At 34.2% G+C, this 21,053-nt stretch overlaps 1 protein-coding gene across 2 annotated transcripts; it reads right to left on the reverse strand.

Moving 5' to 3' along the window:
- Window positions 1–2,444: 2,444 nt before the first annotated feature.
- On the reverse strand, window positions 2,445–15,848 carry LOC148869485 (bifunctional purple acid phosphatase 26-like). 2 transcript variants are annotated; one of them, XM_088969112.1, is made up of 11 exons: window positions 15,558–15,848; window positions 15,388–15,469; window positions 14,232–14,437; window positions 13,463–13,663; window positions 12,674–12,785; window positions 12,308–12,534; window positions 10,464–10,602; window positions 7,359–7,579; window positions 5,675–5,796; window positions 5,367–5,528; window positions 2,445–2,715 (listed from the first exon to the last, which is right to left on the reverse strand). In XM_088969112.1, exons 3-11 carry the CDS (start codon window positions 14,409–14,411, stop codon window positions 2,643–2,645), a joined length of 1,437 nt encoding a protein of 478 aa, XP_088825238.1. In that variant the 5' UTR covers window positions 14,412–14,437; window positions 15,388–15,469; window positions 15,558–15,848; the 3' UTR covers window positions 2,445–2,642. The 2 variants fall into 2 exon arrangements, with proteins under 2 accessions (XP_088825238.1, XP_088825239.1); XM_088969113.1 differs by lacking the exons at window positions 15,388–15,469; window positions 15,558–15,848 and adding an exon at window positions 14,581–15,380.
- Between the last annotated feature and the right edge of the window lie 5,205 nt (window positions 15,849–21,053).

The following is a 21,053-nucleotide window of genomic DNA, read 5'->3' on the forward strand; positions in this document are numbered from 1 at the left end:
AATTAGTGTTACTTATTTACATTATTATTATTATTATAAGTAATTATAATTAACACTATTATTATTCTCCAATAAATATTTCATTTGGTTAAAGTCAAATTATAAACTTTCAATTATCCATTATTGTTAAACTAAAAAATATATAAAAGCTATTATTATTTCGGGAATTAACTAAAAATTATAATTATAACAAATTAATTATTTAATAATAATAATAATAATAATAATTTAACATTACTGATTTCAAAATCAATACACACATAATAAGAATATATTATTAGTAAATAATAGTAATAATTATATACTTATTATTATTACTAATTTCATAATTATTAATCTATATTACTCAATAAAGGCATGGAATAAAAAAAATATTCAAATTGCTACTAAATGAATGAACTAAAAATCTATGAGTATTCTAATTGACTTGAATTTTACACATCAACTTGCCCAAAATTATAATTTCAACCTACATTTCCTATTTTTATCTCCCAATATCCATAATTCAAACATACCATTATGTCATGTACATGTTTCTCTACCTTTTTCCTAAAGATCAATTTTAGCCAGTCTACATGCACTATGGAAAGCTTAGACTTAAAATCCGTAACCATGATCAACCAAAAGAAGCATTGCCACCTTACTTGGAGGTGACTTTCATGCTTAGGATGGTCCCATTATTCTCCTTTCTTTCATGTTTCCTCTATTGGATGGGCTTTGGAGTTCTAATTAAATTATCAGTTGATTGTAGCTATACATGATTTGATTGTAATCATATATTGATGGACGCATCTACAAATGTTGTTTGGCATTGATTGTTTTTCTTAGCAGTTCTTTGAATTATTTTCTTCATTCTTTGCCTCTTTGAATGGATATCATTTAAATGCTTTTTATCCATTCATATGTCCCTAAATATTAAGCATTATTGGTGATATTGTTGTAAACATTCATCTAATTTTACTATTTTATAAATAGATTAATGATTTCAAAGTTATTGATACTTTTTTTGGGGTGGGTTGTTCAACAGGACATTGATTTTTTATTGTTAAATAATAAAGTACATATTAAATGATATTGTAGTTGCCCCTTACTTAGTATAGAGTCATTGCCTAGATACAACATGGTAAGTCTCTTAAATAAAATAAATAGACTATCCTAAATGTCTATTGTAAATAATTAAAAATGAAATAATTTAAATTGAATCGAATAATTACTTAATGAAAATTACTGAACTAAGCAAATAATAATAACAATCAATTATTTATAAAATTAATTAATAATAATAATAATCACCAATTACTTAATTTAGTAAATAATAAAAAATGAAATAACAATCATCAATTATCATTAATGTTTATTCAAAGCATGCCCTGTAATAATTATTGAATATAGTAATTAAACCTTGAATAAGAATCAATATTTATTAACAGTCATTAAAATTGTTAAGCCAAATCATTAATGCTTATTCTTAAATGAAAAATATGAATTAACAAATCTACTATATAATAATTATAGTCGGTTGGAAAAAATATTTTAAATAAATATTTAAATAATTAGAAATTTAGTTAATAATATTACTATATAACAAAAAAATTAAATTAAATACTAAAATAAATTAGTAATAATAATAATAAAAATGGTTAAATCAAAGTAATAAATGATCCAAGTTTAATTTAATGACTCATATAATTTTACGGGTTTGACATATAAGGGTCCATTTATATGGACCCGTAGACTGTATGAGTGTCTTAAAATATGGCAGTTTATGTAAAAGCATCATCGTAAGAAAAATCACTTTACTGTTTCTTGCAATGATACCACCGTTTTTTACCTTTTTGTCCATGGGCACCTAACTGGCTTGAATAAATAATAAAATAATATACATGTACACCAATATTACTTTAATGATTCAAGGCAAAAGCATTTCTTGAAAAAACACTGACAGTACCAAACATGACCTAAGAATTTGTTTTACCACCCATACACAGTGCTGAAGAGATTAACAAGAAAAGGAGCAATAACCATTCCCCCTTCTAAAAGTTAGAAATTAGAATCATCATAAAGTGACAAAAAATACTAAGCCATGGGGTCTGGCTAGAATTACGCCTTGATGGGAATTATGGGTAGGATGAAAATTGGCCTAGAAGCTCCAAACTTCTTTCAATTTAAGAATGGACAGAAAGAATATCAAGATGAAAATTTTCAACTATTTTTCTGCCTTTTCATGACAAAAACATTGTTTCATTCCCACACTCAGGGGACTGATATTTTCCAAAGAAAAAGCGTAGGTCAAGTGAAGTACTGATTTGCTCAAGTTGATTTTGACATGGGTAACCTATTTGATAGGAGTGGTGTATTGATATTTGATAGTTTTGATCCTTCAAACATGTAAACTATAGCAAATTACCAGGGTCCCAAGTCCCAACTGCCTGAAGGCAAGCGTATTATGGCAAGGATTTTAGTCGATTGATCATTAAATAGAAGCCCACTCTCTATGCATGTCAAGCTCTCTGGTTGAAATAAACTACAAACTGAACAGCACTTAAACATTTATTTCTGCGAACTTAGGAACGTTTTCAATTCCAACAGCTATTTCCCTCTTTTTAACATATGACGAATAAGAAACAACCTGAAAAATCCCATTAGTAAGTTGCATGGCTAACAACATTCATGAATTGATGCTTCTTCAGTTTCCTCCGCTGCAGATTGCTTGCCCTGCATGATCAGACCTCATTATGCTAGTCATATTCCAATATAACAGAAAACTAAGGATATCCACAATGCTGAACTATGCATGATTCAATGTTTCATGCCATGCTTTCTTGCCGTTTAGTCCATATTAACTAGACGTAATGGCCGTTTTTCTCACTCGGATCATATCAAAGTTATGCTTACTGCAAACAGAGGTTGAAATATTAAGTGCCTTTTTGGAAGGGATGAAGTGCAGCGGCTTCTGGCTCTCCAAGGTGAGCCCCTCACAGGCATCATATAAGCTATATTTGGTGAAAAATCTGGAGAGTCCAAATTAGCCATCAGTCATTTCAAAGGGTTGTCTGCTTCAGCCTCTTTGAGTGGCTTATCTGAAGCACTTCAAAGCAACTGAACCAGCTTAGCTGCATCTTTAGCTCAGCCCTCCCAAACCGGCTTCTAATGTTGTGAGCATGAACAGTCCCAGGAGGAAAAGCCCAAGGTACATGACTATGAGCTATTTGCATGCATGTTAGGCAGGTAATATATTATCTTAAGATAAATAGTTCATATATGTGCAATCTTAACCTATATGACACTCTTGAGTAAGACAAAAGATACCATTTGCATCTAGATGGAAGATGGAAGCACCAGGTCCTCTTTGCAATGCATGTGGTCTGAGAGCATGCCAGGAGATTTAGGAATCAAGGCCCAGAACTCAACGAACCTCCATTGGGAAATAAGATAGGCTAGTTGGAAAAAAAGGGCCATTGGACTCTCTCCACCCTTTACTCATGGCATCACTTTCAACCCAGAAACCTTGCTGTGTTTCCCAAGTAAACCTTCTTTTCAGGATTGGAAATTTAACTCAAGTAAAACTTCAATACAAGGTGGGGTATAGGGCTAATGTGGACAACGAGAGTGAACATGTAGCTGATCCAGAATGCCCCCTACCTATTGGACTTTTTTTTTTCATGGGGTTACACAACAGGGGTCTCCTGTACCCCATACCCCCCTCCCCCCCAAAAGAAAAAAAAAAAAAAAAATCCCAAATGTCCACTACAACCAACCAGGGTAGTTATTCAACAGGGGTATAGTTGGCTGTAGGAAACTAAAACATTTTAGGGTAGTTATTTGAAACTCCTCTTCATTTTTCTTACTCTCTTAAACTTGACTTTTTGATACCTCTAGAAACCCCCATGCTAGACATTTTCTATTAGAAAATGAACAGTGTTTTCAAGATCACAATGATACCCCTCTCAAAATTTATCCTTTGAACCAAACTTTTTGTGGGTGTGAGATGAGTGAACATGAAATAAGAGAAATAAAACAAGGGTATTTTTGTCATACAAAATTAGTTATTAGGGTAGTTTAAGACAATGTTAGAAAAACTAAAGTGAAGTTTCAGATAATAACCATACATTTCAAGAAATAGATAGATTTTTGCTCAAAAAGAAAAAAAAAATTATATATCCCCAATTATAAAGAAACTTCGATACTTCAATAAGTTAAAATGTTTAGATTTTCTAGATCCTATCACATAAATTCTCCTATTTTAAATTTTTAGGTGTCCCAGGATTTTTCTAGTAAAACAAATAAAATATCAGGCAGGTTACTCTGATGATAAGATATTTGACTTTACAAATGTGACTTGTATGGACTTGTTTGGGCTCCAAAAACCCATATTAACTTTAACACACTTAGAGTTATAAAACCTTTTTTATAGGGATTAAGGATTTAAGAACCTGATATGGACTTGTTTGAGCTTGCCTCGAGAGGCTTGGTTGGGGGTCTGGGGGCAAAACCCCCGGCCCAGCTGCTAAGCATAGAAAAAAAAACAGAAAAAATGCACAGATTTTCAAAAGGCATGCACCTGGTCTGAAGCGCAAGGCGCACCAGGCACACCAGGTACGTGCCTTTTGAAAGCGCTGCACCTGGGACCTAGGCGAGGCACATACCCTAAAATGTGCCTCGCCTGTGCACCTAGGAGTGCCTTTTAAATCACTGCAGGAATGTGGTAAAAAATCAATCATATTGTGAGGAAACCCGGGGATAAGTTTGATTCATTACCAAGGACATCCTGGTTCTAATTGAACTTGGAAATATTATTACAAAATGCCCATTCTAAGGATTAAAGTATTGATACCGATACACCCCTTATCTGTATCAGTGACCATGGAGACACATGGATACACCGAATCAAGAGAGGTATGGGGGTTTTCAAGTTTGGAAAGGCTGCCCTGATCCCTCCCAGTCTGTTAAAATTAAAAAAAAAATAAAAAACAAAAAACCAAGAAAGGGCTAGGTATCAATCAGTATCAATACACCAATACCCAATTTTGAGTATCAGTCTGTATCAATATTTTGATCCTTGTACATTTTTCTATTTTCATGAAATATTATACATTATTTTAATTATTTGATAATTATAATATGCATAACATTAAATAAAATAGAATGTTTTTCTATTTGAATTGGAACTAATTAGCAGTATACTTTATCATGTTTCTTAGATATTTTTATGTTTTAACCCTTCTATCTTAACAAAGACCAGTAAATAAAATAGGATCATTGTTCACACCAAATCTTATTGAGCAACACATTCAATGCAGCATAAACCCCAAGATGTGCATTTTTGCCTGTGTGCACAAGAATGGAAGATTACATATTTTACTCACCAGTACTGATTGTTGAATATGACAGAATCAGTTGCCACCTTTTTCCCATCATCATTGCGGTTCCAATGGTAGAATGCATGTGTTCTATTCATTATCTCCAAGGTAGAATGTCCATAACTGGCTTCCCTAAATGCAGAATAATCTGGTTGTGGGTCCCTAAACCTATAAAATCAGAGGAAACCCACATGAAACATGACAGTTAATGTGTTACACAAGAAAGATTATGTGTCCTGTTAAAAAGGCATACAATAGAATGGATTAAACCACTTTATTGGTTAGAATCATTTAATCAGGCAATTGAACTTTACCTTCCAGCAAGACCTTCCTGATTTCCTCCATCTCCAACAGTGATGTATACAGGAGCTGATTTGTCAGGTATAGGGTAACGATCACCACTTGATACATTGTAGTGTATATTGGAGATACGATACTGAAAATTAACAACATTTCCCTTTATGAGAGTCCAAAACAATTAATGAGGAGAATCATGTAACTGAAAAACAGTGAGCAGATTTGTGTCTTTGTAATTGAAGAGGGTATAGAGGTAATCTCTGTGATCACAATTCAACGATAAGGAAAACAATTTGGGATAGTTTAAGAGAGACCCTCGAGTTTTTCTTGCACAGTAATCTCTGTGATTACTGTGGTATTTATAGAGCCAATCCATCCTCATGATTCCCTTTTCAATTCAAGTGAAAATGAAGGAAACTACACCTTTTATGAACGCCACAAGATTATTTCAAGCCTAAGTTCTGGAGAATCATCTCAGTAAGGGAAAAATTCAAGGTGACTTCAAAGACTAGTAACCATACTCATTCCAAGAAATTGCTGTTTAAACATTGAATCCAACTTGCATCTAGGTGGAATCTATTCTGCCGGGATAGATGGGACCATCTGATCCAGTCAGAATCTGATGAGTTTTGTAGCCAATTTGCGTATTGAGAGAAACCTAAAGCCTAGAACATCATAGACCATTAATTCACAATACAAACATCGCAACTACGGATGTCCAAATACAAGGTTTGAGTTGGGAAGCATCTCATCTATGATATCTCTTTTCCAAAACGAACCAAATTAAATGGTTATAACTTTTTTTTTTTTTGATAGATAACTGTAACCTTATTAAAAGAATGGTCATAACTATTTCACCTGTCAATTTCTTTCTTTCTTTTTTTTTTTTTTCTGTTGATAGTGAGAACTATTCAAGAGAGCTAGTAAAGTCCATTGAATGGAACCAGTGGTCACTTGGGAGGGGTAGACTGGATACAGTCCTAACCTTTAGGCTTTAGTATTTTTTTTACACAAAGTGACCACTTTCAGACTCAAATCAGAGTTCTTGTGCTTGCCAGCCTGAGATTTTACCATTATACCAAGTAATGGCCCCTAACTTGTTGGAACTTAGAATCAACAAATAGTGGGTCCTAAATCCTTGACATGTATGAATGTAACACCTTGATCTTTGCAGATAAAATCGATCTCCAGTCATAAACAGAAAATAGATAATTCTTTCTGGATTTCTGGACCTAATGGTTGAACATATGATTTTTTTTCTTATACATTGCTAAGTTCATAGATGCATAGATTTTGCACATGTTGGTCTACTATACCCGTCCCTTTACCATGCTGAGCTTATTCCTTTTTCCATCTACCTTACATTAAACAAATTTACCCTTATTATTTTAAAAATTTGAAAATCACAACCTTACAATTGACTAAAGTATCATTCATGAGATGGCAAGGCAAGAGCTTGAAATGTTGCCATTCAAGCAGCCAAATAGAGAATAGTTCATTAGATAAATGATCTGGACTGATCAAATTAGTCCTTCATTTGGCAGACAAAGAAGAATCTTGTCTAAACAAACCACAATCCCTTCTGTGAAGGGTAGTAACCATGAATATAGGAAGTTCTTAGCTACTATTATTTTTTATGCAATATAATTTTATCCTGAGACCTTGACCAATCAAAAAGAAAGTGCAAGTGAAGAGCCATACTGATCTTTCATAAGCATGAACATGGCCTGCAAAGATGAGATCAACTTTGTAATGGATAAACCACTTCTCAAATACTGGTCGCATACTTTCACCTTCCATGAAGTGGGCTTCATTACTGTTGTATATGGGAACATGCATAACAACAATAAGCCAAGGTGTCTTCTCTCTGTCCACTCTTTTTAGTTCTTCTCTCAGCCAGTGCCATTGAGGTGTGTATTTCACTGGTTAAAATGGTTTAGAAAATATTGTAAGAAACATAGACACTAAAGAAATCAACTGTGCCAGTCTATAGAACAACAAATTAAAAAATACATAAACAGAAACAAAGTCAACAAGGGTCAGCCTTTTATCTCCTTTCTAGTACAGAAATTTGAAGTTCTCCTGTGAACTTAACAGGCCAGTCAGGAGCAAAACAATCAATATATCTGCAGAAATGACCAAACCTCAATAGTCCAAAGAGAGTATAAAATTTCCAGAAATCATAAGGATGGGAAACAAAAAATATTTTTAGTGTAACTTGATAATAAATATTTTAGCTAGGATAGATGGCTTATCATCTGTCCGGATGATCCAATGTGAAGGATCAGCACACACAAGGTATTTAAATATAAAACCCAATTAGAATATTTGAATATGCCAATCAATAGTGTTGGATACCTCCACTTGAAAACACTAGTACTTTGGTTCATCTCCTATTTTCAACTACAATTGACTGGTGCAGACAGAAAATGAAACTTTCTAGTGTCCAGATCTTTTGTTTCATGGTGTAGTTAAAATTACCAGTAAAGCCCCGCAGCAGCAATACCTGGTCAGGCCTTCTTTACCCTGTGTGTGACCCACTTAAGAACAGGATATTATGCATATCTTAAAGTTCATTGATCTTGGTAATTTTATGTAGATGTTAAATCCAAATCAGTTATAAACTGCATTATTTGCTTTATCTGAGAATTATTTTGACTTTTGATGTAAGTTTCATTCCATATTGCTTTTTTTACCAAAACCATAGTTCATTCGGTAATACACAATGATTGCATTTTATTTGAATTTTCTATTGTTTCTACATGTTCTGATCTAAATGTATTTTCTTTCTTATTATATAAGCTGCACACCTGTTCAAGTCTGAGAGCAGCCGCTTTGTGTGCCAAAGGTTAGGTCTGTATCCTCCTAAGACCCCAGAAATCTGGACCAACATAGGGTAATGGCTTTTATAGTTTCATCTGAAACCATGACAAAAAGTTCAAAAACATCCAGGGTTTCATTTTTGTGGTTAACAAAACAAGATTATTGTATCACTTTTAGGATTTTAGAAGGATATTTTTTATTTGAACTTGGATGACTTGCTCTTGGGTTTTGAGGAGTTACCCTTGTTAACAGATAGGCACTTACCCGGGAGGTTGCGATAGATAGCAAAATGAATCTTCAAACGTTAGATACACTGTTTAAGGCTTCAGAGGTGAGTTTTCCATTTATGACTTTCCAACTAAGTTAAATGACATTGACTTTGATACTGAAACATGCACGGTGCACCAGATATATTTTATCAATGAGGAGAGCAACGCTAATTGCATATTTTGTGGCAATATTGGAGGGAGATGGCATTACAATGGAAGTCCAATTTTCTCAAGTGAGAATGACATGTTTGAGGTGGTGAAAATGCTTCCCTTTATCTCTCCAAGAATGGGATGCCAAAGTACTTCTTTAAGAAGTAGAGGAAGAAGGCCATTGTGGCACACCTATTGTCATCTAGGTGGACCAACCAACAATTGTGGTAGTGTGCTGAATCATCATCTAAGCCTTGTCCCTATATAAGATTAGCTATATGAATCATGTTTCGCCATTCTGTTCTGAATCATCACATCATCATCAAGGTTAAATTATGGATGCTTAAATAATTTCTTATTACTTCCACCCAAGTCCTTTTCAGTCTTCCCCCAGCTCTTCTAGCCCCTTCAACTTGTAACAGATCACTTGTCCTAACAGGTGCTGTAGATGATCATCCATGCATGTGAGCAAACCATCTCATCTACTTTCTCTCATTTATCTCCTATTGGAGCTACTCCTACGTTTCTTTGTTTCTAACCCTGTCCTTTCTAGTTCTATAATTCATCCATCTAAGCATTGGCATTTTTGTCATTCATTTTCTGGACATGTTTTTTGACTGTCCAACACTCTACTCCATAGAACATAGCTGACCTTACAAAAGTTCTATAGAATTTTCCTTTTAGCCAACGTGGTATTTTCCTATCACATAAGACTCCAGATGGACCTCTACATTTTGCCCATCCTGCTCTAATTCTATGGGTGACATCCATCTCAATCTCTCCTTTGTTATGAAATATTAAACCTAGGTAATGGAAGAGGTAACAATCAGTTATCTCTTAGTCTCCAATCCTAAGTATACCCTGATTTGCACTCCTATTATTACTAAATTTACATCACATATATTCTGTTTTAATCCTATTTATTTTAAAGCCTCTTGGTTCTAATGCAGTTGTCCATATGTTGGACCTTCTAGGTTGGTTTTTTGACTGTTAGGTGTTGTTTTGAGGTTCAGTGTTGACCAAGGGATGTTTGGTGGTTGGATCTTGGGCATGCTGTGGTATCTTCACTGATCCCAAAGTAAGTGGTAGCAGCATCTTTATTTATATTTCTGGCACTGCTTCATAACTTGAACCATAGGTTCAACTTGTAAACTTTGTCCCCTTTATTCCCCTAGTAACATATATCTCTATTAGTATTTTAAAATTTAGGAAGAAGATTAGATGCTATCCTTTTAATATGATTATATCAAATCCACATCAATGAAACCAAAAATCATTAAACTTTTTTTTGAACTGTAAATCTTATTTGTATATAAAAGAAGTTCCTTCTAAAATCACTACAGCCTTAGGAGTCTAAAAACTGTGAAATCACTAACACCATGTTAACCATATAAATATGATATATGTGACAAGGGAACTTCTAAAATCACTACAACCTTAGGGGGTCTAAAAGCTGCAAAATAACTAGCACCTTAATAAGCATATAATAATAATAATAATAATTCATTATGCAGTATTAATGCAATTGCACTGAGTTTACACAGAGAAGTGACTCAGAAATTACCGAAAGGAGAATAACTGGACAGAACAATGATATGAGCAGATGCACGTCGAATTGCATACCAAAGAGGATCAGTGCTTTTGGAGGCCATATAAGGTGTTGCATATCTATTGAGATATGATTTGAAAGGAACAACTTCCCCCTAAATAAATATAGAATATATAAGTCAACAAGATCATGGGGGTGGAGGTGGGAAATTTTATTATAATAAAATTACTTATCAAAAATAAAATTTGTTATAATAAAGAGGAATTATCACAAATTTAAAAGAAATTAGTACTTCTGGAAAAACTGTGATTAATTATATGGTGTCAGAAAAGTTCGAGAAAAATGAAACCCATACCATGGAGAAATATATAGTAGCATTTATTGAATAAAATTAACAGCAGAAATAATTTTACTTGTAGAATGTCATAGTTTTCCATACTACAGGATTCTTAACACGGAAGGTGCTACAATAGCATGTGTAAGAAATGCAATAAAAATGAACATAATACCAGTAAAACATTATTATTAAGTGGAAGAGGGTGCTTATCAAGTAGAAAGTAAGAAGGGCCTACCAACCACATATAGGTAGAGATGATAAAGATGTAACAAGCTGAGAGAAATGTTGAATTTTGATGTTTCTGAACATAGAATTATACAAAATCACTTTTTGTCTCTCATGACTATCTAAAGAAAGAGCATGCAATAACCAAATGGTTAGAGCGGTGGAATTCCATTTTTTGCCTATGCACCAATCATACAAGTATGCTGTTGGGACAATATCCGTGTGTTTCGCTTTTTGGTACATTAGATATTTGATTTCCTTTGTGCACTTATAAGTTATAATGTGAAAAAGATATCTTAGTATGACATATCTTAGTAATGGATACTTTCTAGAAGTAAAAGTCACAAGAAACATAATTAAGACCAAAGGAAATAATATAACAATTTATCATTGCAAATGTTTCCTCAAGTTGTTGGAGCATGAGAATCACTCTTGATGATATTGCACACAAGTCTATAAAGCAGATTAGAGCATGTCATGCTGTTCCCCTAAGAAAGGAAAAATCAAAGTTCTAAAAGACTTTGCATAGACTTTTTGATGATTTGTGTGACTCAAGTCCAACTTGCACTATACTATCAGTCTTAAGAATCTTGATCATGCCCTTCATTGATCTATCCACCTCAAATTCCATTGCCCCCAAATCCAAAAATATCCTACCAAATCTCAGCCAGGTAGAATTCATTGCAGAATGACAAATTAGCTTTACTACACATTAATCATTTTGAATTCAAATACTAGAACCCTAGAGTAAAATTACAAAATTACTAAAGTATGACTAAAAACCCCCTTACTAGGTTCCTTCCACAATAATTTCCAGATTCTTCAAAAGAAGAACTTTCATGGAAGGCCTTGCTAGCCTGGAATCGTGTAATTTTTTAGGCTTGTTCGTGATGTACTGTGTAATTCTGGTGGTAACATGTCATTTCCAGTCACTCAGTCGAAAATGCACTTCAATGTTTCAATATATTGCAAATTTATTTTAACTCAAACATTTAGATTCCTAAATGAAACAGCCATATGACCCTGACTACCTGCATGATTAATGATAACCTAGCAATATTTAGAGTCAAATAACTCAACTTCGCATTTAGCATACAAATGGATAAATTCAGCAAGAGTAGAGGTCTGACTTGAAGGTAGAAAACAGAAGAGTAGAGGTCCTTTGAGACAACTGCTACATTTTTCCTTAGAAGATATAAGAAACAACGAAAACAGGTTGGAGACTTGAATGACCAAATTGAAAAACAAGATACCAAAATTCATGCAATAATTCAAGGTGGCACAAGATAAACTTTACCATTTTAGGCATATACTCAATTTCATGATTCCCAACTGTCCAAATCCATGGCTGATATGCAGCACTTCGCTCCACAAAACGGCCCCATGAATCCCATCGAATTCCAACATCATTGTATTCATATCTGTCAGCATAGGAGAGATCTCCAACAAATAAGACAGTCTGACCTCCACTCTGCATGTAATGCTCAAGAGTGGAAAGAGAATTATATGTTTGGCCCAAATCGCCTGAAATGTAATAAACCCAATGAGAAATGAGACAAATAATGCTAACAGCATTTCCCTTGCTTTATGTTTCAATTACTTAGGCAGGTGCAGTCTCAAAATGTTTTCTCAACAACCCAGTAGGAAAGAATATACAACTTACCTATAATTCCAAAGGTATAGTGGGCATCTGGATCAATTTTTGGAGGTGTTTGAAACCAGAACTCTCGAGAAGAATCACCCACTCCAATCTTGTAATAGTACTTCGTGTCATACTATGAAACAAGAAAGCAATTTGGTGTCATTTTCTGATAATCTATATATTTACATCACATCTAAATTATTCATGAGATAATTATACCAGGAATATTACATCAAGTTACATACATGAAACTAGAAAACAAATGCATAAGAGGCTCAAAAGCCTAAAAATTGGTAGGATACTAATTTGGTAGAGAAATAAATATAATACCAAGTTTAGCCTCCCTGCTTTTTTGGTAAAAATAAAAAAGAAAAATTTTATTAAGAAAGAAATATTGATTTACCTCTCTGGCTTATCATTCATTTCTTGAGTCCCAAATATTGTTGTGAAAGATGGTTTGTAGCCTTGGCAAGAAATACCATCCCATGATTGATATTTTCTGCTAGAAGCCTCAGCATCCAAAATTGAGGGTTTGCAAGTACAATTATGTTAATTTGTTTTCTACACGAACTTCACATTCTATTCAGAAAAAGAAAGTTTTCATGGAATTCAACAACCAATTTTCCGATAGAACTCCTTGCGTGGGTAAGTATTTTCTTTTTCTCACCACTAAACACTCCAGTTTAGATGCATAATGTATCATTAGATATAAATCTCGATATATAGAAAAATCACTCAGCAATTTTATCTGCAGATGGCCTAAATGATAATGTGTATGTCTGTACATAGGTCTTTACATAATAATGTTACCTCAAGGCCATCTACAAGGCAGTGATGAATGTAGCCAGATTTATAGTTGTAAAACGTATAGTTTGTAATTATTCCCTCAGCACTATAACTGTATTGCTTCTCTGATGTGCCATATTGAACTTTACTAGGGCCTGGTTCATCAGTTGTTACCCACGAGATAATTACACCCTTTCCATCATAGTCGCCTTGAGTAATATGCACCTACACCAGAAAATCGCATTTGAAGGAAATCAAGAATCAGATATCTTTTTTTAGACATTAAGTAGTCATGCTTGCATCTAGTATCAAAAAGCACGTTGAATATCAATGGAATATTGATGATATGTATCATGAATAATTACAATTTCCTAAAGAATCAGAAGCTGCTCTTTGTCTCTTTTGAATAATATGAAAACATGCCAAAAATCTACTTTTCAGTGCAAGGTGTTAATAATGGAAAATTTTCTTCCAGTACTGAACAGGGTTTAGCAACAGTTACCAAGTGGCAGATAAGCAAAAACTTTACCATCAGAACAAGTTTAATGAAAAAACCCGCAAACTTCAAGGAAAATAAAAGGACCCTACCATGTAAGATTGCTTTTCCTAAATATAAATAAAGCACCTTCATTGAAAAGCATGGAGAAGGATGTAAATGCAGAAAACTATCTTTAGTATTTTAGTTTGCATGCATGAATACATACAAATAAATTACTAACAGAATTTACATATTGGTTTACACATAACTGGTCATTATAAACACTCAATACACATAAGAAATATTGTGGTTTACCTGCTGTGGTGTGTTATAACCCTTTGGAACTACAAATACTTCATTGTCAAGAGGAATGTCAGTAGATGGCCATTCAGAACGAATAAAAGTACTAGTGATCCCTGCACTCCCCTTGTTCACAATGCTCAAAAGAACAAAGGATAGAAGTAGAAGCTGAAACAACCATGTCTTTACTCCCATACTCTCTAAAATAACAGTTGATCAACCTGAAAGAAAATATTTAGTGTTGGCATCAAATGCATCCAGAAAGAAACCAATGCACCAACCCTGGGATCAAGTTCAAAAAGGATAAAAGTAGCATAACTATGTGCTTTGCATTTATGTATGTTCATAAACAAATACATAGGACCTGTTTTACATATCATCTAAGATCTCCTCAGTAATTTCCATTTTGTTGTTGCATTAATGAAGAAGGGAGTAATGCATTCTCAATGTTAATGTGGATCCTGTAAAAATGGAAGAAACCGTCACCAACTGATCATCCAAAAGTTACTTCAACACTTGAATTGAGCTACATCCCCAAAACGCATACTGTTCCGATGACCATTAACTGTCAGACACTTCTGTCCATATATCCGGTGCTGTTGTCGATTTTCAAATTATTCTAAAAACTTTCTTTCATAACCATCTAAACTTGAGGTTCTAACCAAACAGTGACTCCGTTGGCCCAAAAACCGTCATGAACTCTGATTGTAACAAAACTCAAAAGTGTCTAATAGCATTTCAGTATTCCAGATTCAAGTTATCCTTATAGGACATATATGACATCTTTTCTGTTCCACAAATGCCAGCTGAATATTCTTCAGCCTGGAACCCAGCTCTTCCACACCTAATCATCAGAAGCTAAACCAAATCCATCCCAAACTCCTTTCCCGGGCTAGCATACGAATTCAGAACCAGGCCAAGTCGTCATGAGACAATTCAAATTTCAAACAAGCAATCATAATCAAAAATCCAAAATCAATTGATCAAATCGGTCAAATTCGCAACCGAATAACGCAAAAATTCATGAGCATTCACATTCTTCAACTGAAATCCTAAGTCCTCTAGTTGTTACTTTAGATTTACAGTTTTACACCCGATTTCCTTCCAAAAAAAACAGAACAATGAAAATTTCAGAAAGGAAATAACAAGAAAAAGAAAGAAAACAGCGTACCAATAGTTACTTTGTACAGAAGAGGACCGTGAGAGGCTGAGAGAAGACACAGCAGACCATGGGTCGTGAATACCTGACTGGACTGATGATTGAGAGAGAGAGGACTTAAAAACGAAGGACCCGGATAGCGTAAATTAGCAAAATTGATGACGTGGAGTCGTAGTTGTTACCTTCCTCTAGTCGCATTTGGACCCGGATTTTTGGCTTACGGCGCCATTCCCGTAGGCCACAGATATCACCAATCTCGAGCTTCGACCACACGATAATGGACGCGCTACCAAACGTGACGGGAAAAACAATTATTTTGGAATCTTAGCACGGTGTCAAATGGGGGTTAAGTTGGTTAACTTATGTTAATGGATTCCAATCCAACGACAAAAATTTCTCCTCTCATGTGTGTAGCTGCATTGAATCACAATCTTGATAAGCTTAGGAGGAAAAAGGAAAGAAAGCTGGCCGCTGTTTACAAAACCGGATAGGGCATTCGTATCTATCAACGGACAAGTCGGGTCGGGACAGGGTGGAACCAATTACTAACGGGGATAATCAAGTCTAACCCGATTAGAGAGAGTTGGCCAGTTGGCCCACTTTGGTAATGTACTGATGTTTGGTATCGATGCAGAGAAATCGGCACCATGTCATTAATTCAAAAAACGTTTTTCTCTTTCCTGTTTGGTAGGATTTTGGAACCAATGCCGTTCTTTTGAAAAAAAAAAATGGCACCACATTACTGCTACATCTGAAATCTATTTTTTGATAAAACATTCATGGTTTGGTTGGACGTCTTTTTTTTAAACATTTTCTCAGACTACACTTAGAAATCAGGAAAGGCGTAGTATGAGAAAATGCTTTTTCTGACTTTTTTTTTTCGCAAGAAAACAATATACATACAACACCATTTTCTCAAAAAATGGCATTGGAGAAACAGCACCGGTTCCAATCAATAGGTTGGTTGGTCGATTTTCTGATAAATCAGTGAATTGCTTAAAAACGGTTATGAAAATCAAGCCCAATGGTAGCGTATCTCACACTGACCTCACTGCCACATCCCACCCTGTATTGAGAACATCTCCCCATAAATAATAAATGCAAATACGAAAAATATTCTCAATATATGGTCACGAGAGATTGTGAATTCAATGTGAGGCGTGTTACGTGAGGAGCAGATCCAGACTCGCCTAAATGATGAATGGTACTTTTTTATTATTCCTCTTTGTCAGATTAATCCATTATTTTAATGATGGGGCATCCAAAGTAGATAAGGGAGACGGTTCCCATGTAAGACATGGACGCCCCTAGACAAATAATTTCCCTTAATTTTGAGAAATCAAGGATTTTGAAAAATCTTATCCAAGGAATCATTAATGGTACCAAACATCGCCCTCATTGTCCCAATTACACTTGACATTTCTAATCATTTAATTAATTAATTAGGTAATATACCTATTTTCGGGCCGGACTTGGATTGGCTTTGTACTATTTCGTGCTCAAGCTTCAGCCAAGCCAATTCAAATTTTGACAAAAGTTAAGCCCGAGCCTAACCCATAAACAAGTTCTGACTATGATATAATAACTTGTAATTTTATTTTTAATAATAAAATAGTTATAAAAGGTGATAGTAAATAGTAAATTTTTATATGTTGGAAAAACAAATATTTTTAACCAAAATTATCTTATATGCTTTCTATATTTTTGAATCTGAATCTCCTAAAAGCAAAAACCCTATGCACATCCTCCAACACCCCATTGTATAGCTAAATGCACATGTTTTCAAAGTGTACAAAATTTATGCTTGTAGGATATTTTTTTCTCTTTTTTTTTTTGGTAAAATATGCTCTTTATAAAATCTACCCTTTTAGACAAAATATGACACAAGTTGTAAGAAATTAAAAGTTAGAAAAATTTTATAATTATCATTATATAATCGGTTTGGGTTTTAATCAGTTTGCAATAAAAAAAAAAAAAGTCGGCCCCCATCCAAGCATAAGACTTAGAAATAAAATTGATATAGGAGTTGTTTGGTATTGTGGCTCAATAAAGCATGGGTCGTTTCAATCACTAGGTCCCACTATGACATTGTTGAAACCACATTACAATATGATATTACAAAAAAAAAATCATAAAAATTGGGCACATCTCTAATATTTTATGTTAATCATGTTTAAGAAAAATAAATATGATAAATAATAATTATTTTTATTGATGTTGAAAAATAAATATAAAATTTAAAGCTTAATCCAAAAATAAAATTGTTTTCCTATTTGGTGTTGGGTAAGCAGTTTAACCTTTTGGGCCTAATGTAACAAACCTTGATATTAGAATCAAATAATAAAAATAAAAAATATATAAAATATATGAAAAAAATACAAAAACTCACTAATATTTTATAGGGCAAATTTCTTAAACTACCCCTAAGGTTTAAGAAATTGACTAACTTTATCTCTACTGTTTGACTATTGTCTAATACTACTCTTATTATTTCAAAAAATATCATTGCCATTAAAATATTGACGAAAGGGCTGAATTGTTCATTTTGCCCTTAAGTCAAATGGGAAGCTCTAGTTCTTCATCTTCCTCAATCTGGTCTTTGCCACCCAGGTCCAGTCTAGTCTTTATCAATCAAAATCAACAGCATTGCTGCAACTTCCAGTAGTGGCAGTGATCTTCTTCACCCACCCCTTTCCCCTCTTTGTTCTCCCAAGCCTAACACCATTGAGAAAAGTTGGAAGAGCTAGCCAACGCTGACCGCTAGGCAGGATCATCTCGGTTTGGGCAAGATCATAAGGATCATCTGGCCCCGCCATGAATCTCACCGTCAAACGACCGCTACCCATCTCCACGAAGAGATGATCATTGATCTGTTTCAAGTCAAACCAGGGGCACTCCTAGTGACACTCTATATCCTACCCGTGTTCTCTCGATCATCTGGCCTCTAATGCTCTTTTTCTACACCCTCCCAATCATCGGATCATACTGGCTACATTTAATTGTGCTATGTCGAATGGATCTTGGTGGCTGCGGAGAACAGGAGCCTGAAGTGGAAGGTTTCACATTCCACACACACACATAGAGAAAACCAACGACGACGATTCGATTTGAGCTTTCAATCTGTGATTTTTCTTTTTTTTCTTTTTTTGTTGTTTTTCTCCCATTCCTCCAATTTTTCATCCATCTTTTCCTCTCCCTTATTCTCTCCTCTCTCTTTCTCTCTCCCCTCCTCTTTCACTTCCCCTATTCCACCACTGCCGTTGCAACTTGCAATGGCGGATTTGGTAATAGCCAGAGTTCTTTCATTCCCTCTCTCTCCTTCTCTCTCTTTCTCTCCACCATCCTCTTTCACTTCCAATGTTTCGCCACCGCTACTGCAAGTTGCAGAGATGGATTTGGTAACCGCCCAACCATGCTCGTCTTGAATGTGTGTCTACTTGCAGTAGTCGAAGTCGTGTGAGTTCCATGGCCATTTGCATCCCTCAGCAAATCGAAACTCAACAATTTCGTTGATCCCTTTGATTTTTCCAAAGAAAAAACTTAGCTCCGATGAACTTCTGGTTACAATGAACTGAGATTCAGATTAGATAAGATAAAGGGCATCTTAGAATTGGGTAGAGCTAGTCACTTGTGTACGAGCTTTGACAGAATATTAACGGATGCTAATGATAAAGGTAGAGCTAGTCAATTGTCCGAAACAATAGGAGTACTTTAAAACAATACTGAAATAGTAGGGGTAGAGATAGTCAATTTCCTAAACCCTAGGGGTAGTTTAAGAAATTTACCCTATTTTATATTGTTCATATTAAAAAAAATAAGTGTGATAAATAAAGATTGCTTTTATTGGTGAGTGAAATTAAATATAAAATTTAAAGCTAACCCAAACATGAAATTGTTTTCCTATTTGGTGGTAGGCCAACTATTCAACTTTTTGGGCCAAATTTGTCAATCCTTGAAATCATAATTAAATAATAAAAGTATAAAAAACTATAAAAATACATAAATTTTATAGAAAACATTTGGACACATCTTTGATATATTATATTTATCATATTAAAGAAAAATAAGTATGATAAACAAGGATTGTTTTTCTATGATAGAAATAAAATACAAAATTTAAAACTAACCCAAAAGTAAAATTATTTCCTATCCAGTGGCAGCTAAACAAGTCAACATTTCACCTCAAATGTGTTAAAATTTGATGTCATAATTAAATAATAAAATTTACAAAATATAAAAACATGAAAAATACATTAATTTTGTAGAAAATATTTAGGCACATCTAAATAAAAATAAATTTGATATATAAGAATATATATATATATATATATATATATATATATAATAAAAATTATAAAAAAATAAAAATATATTTTTACTATTATAACCACCATGACATCATCTAAAATTATCACACACATTTGCTACTATATGAAATTGGCGAAAAAAAATGGAGACGTAACCACGACTCAACCGTTGACTTGGCTGAAGTCAATGAGGATTTATAGATCTGAACCGGAAACGGCTAATAAGGATTTTGTAGTCATAACTTCTGAGTTGGTAGTATGATTCAAGTTATGTTTGGTTCACAATTCAGGATTCGTAGATTGAAATCTTGAATGCAAGTGCCAATATTTGATTCAGAATTACTTTATTTAGGGGTGTTCTCGATTTGTATGGTTTTATCTGGGCTTGAATTACATGGGGCTCGGAGTTAATATTGGGCCCATTAATAAATTTGACAAATTCCCAACCCAATTCGACGCAAGTTTTATTTTTATTTTTTATTATTTTTTAGAAACTCGACACAAGCTGCACCTGCACTTGCACCTCTACTTATATGCACGAAAATGTACGTTTATACTTAATTTCTTGTGACTGAAGGCCCCAACAAACCAGGCCCATCACATGAACTGCTTGAAGAGTAGATTAATGGTGTAATACTGCAAATTGCTTGATTTTCAGTAAACTGATTTGCAGTGAATCAAGCATCAATTCATCAATCTGTAGTTTGCTGTAGAGAATCTGGCGACTATGATCTAGAGCTCTAGACAAAATCCATTTGCTTCTATGGACAATCAAGGCAATTCATTAAATGGGAGACCCTTTTGGGCCAAAATTTACCCTATGAATAACGAGTAGAGAGGAAAGCAGGGACACTTTTGTACCCCCAAACCATGTAACAGTTGCAATATCTAAAGGTTCTTTGGTTGTTTGGACTTTGGACAAAAACCAACTAGAAACCCTTTTCTTGTCCTCAACCAAGAAAACAGTTAATGCAAAAAAATATCGGATTGATGTCTTTTGATCAATTGCATCGATGCATAATTCAACTGTGGCTCTTCCACTAAATTCTATATATCAGTGGGGTCGGTTTGTGGTGGGGAGTTTCAAAGTAGAGTTTCTTGCACGATTGCACTTACTTCCTTTTATCTTATCCCACAAGTATATTCCATTTGGGATCAAGAACATTGTGGGCGTGTTGCCCGTGTGGGGCAAAGATAGACTTTGAAAGAATATCCTAAGTACTTGTCAAAGATTCCAATTTTCAAATAGATCGTATTCAGTGTATTTGAATTTTATAATATGGGTGCAAGTCGGATACCCAGTTTGAATAATTTATTGTACACTGAGCCATAGTTTTTAGGCAGGGCCCATTGAAAATTTAGCAAAACCTC

The sequence above is a fragment of the Nelumbo lutea genome, chromosome 2, assembly GCF_056320005.1.
Source record: "Nelumbo lutea isolate HS-2025 chromosome 2, American lotus-T2T, whole genome shotgun sequence".
NCBI lineage: Eukaryota > Viridiplantae > Streptophyta > Magnoliopsida > Proteales > Nelumbonaceae > Nelumbo > Nelumbo lutea.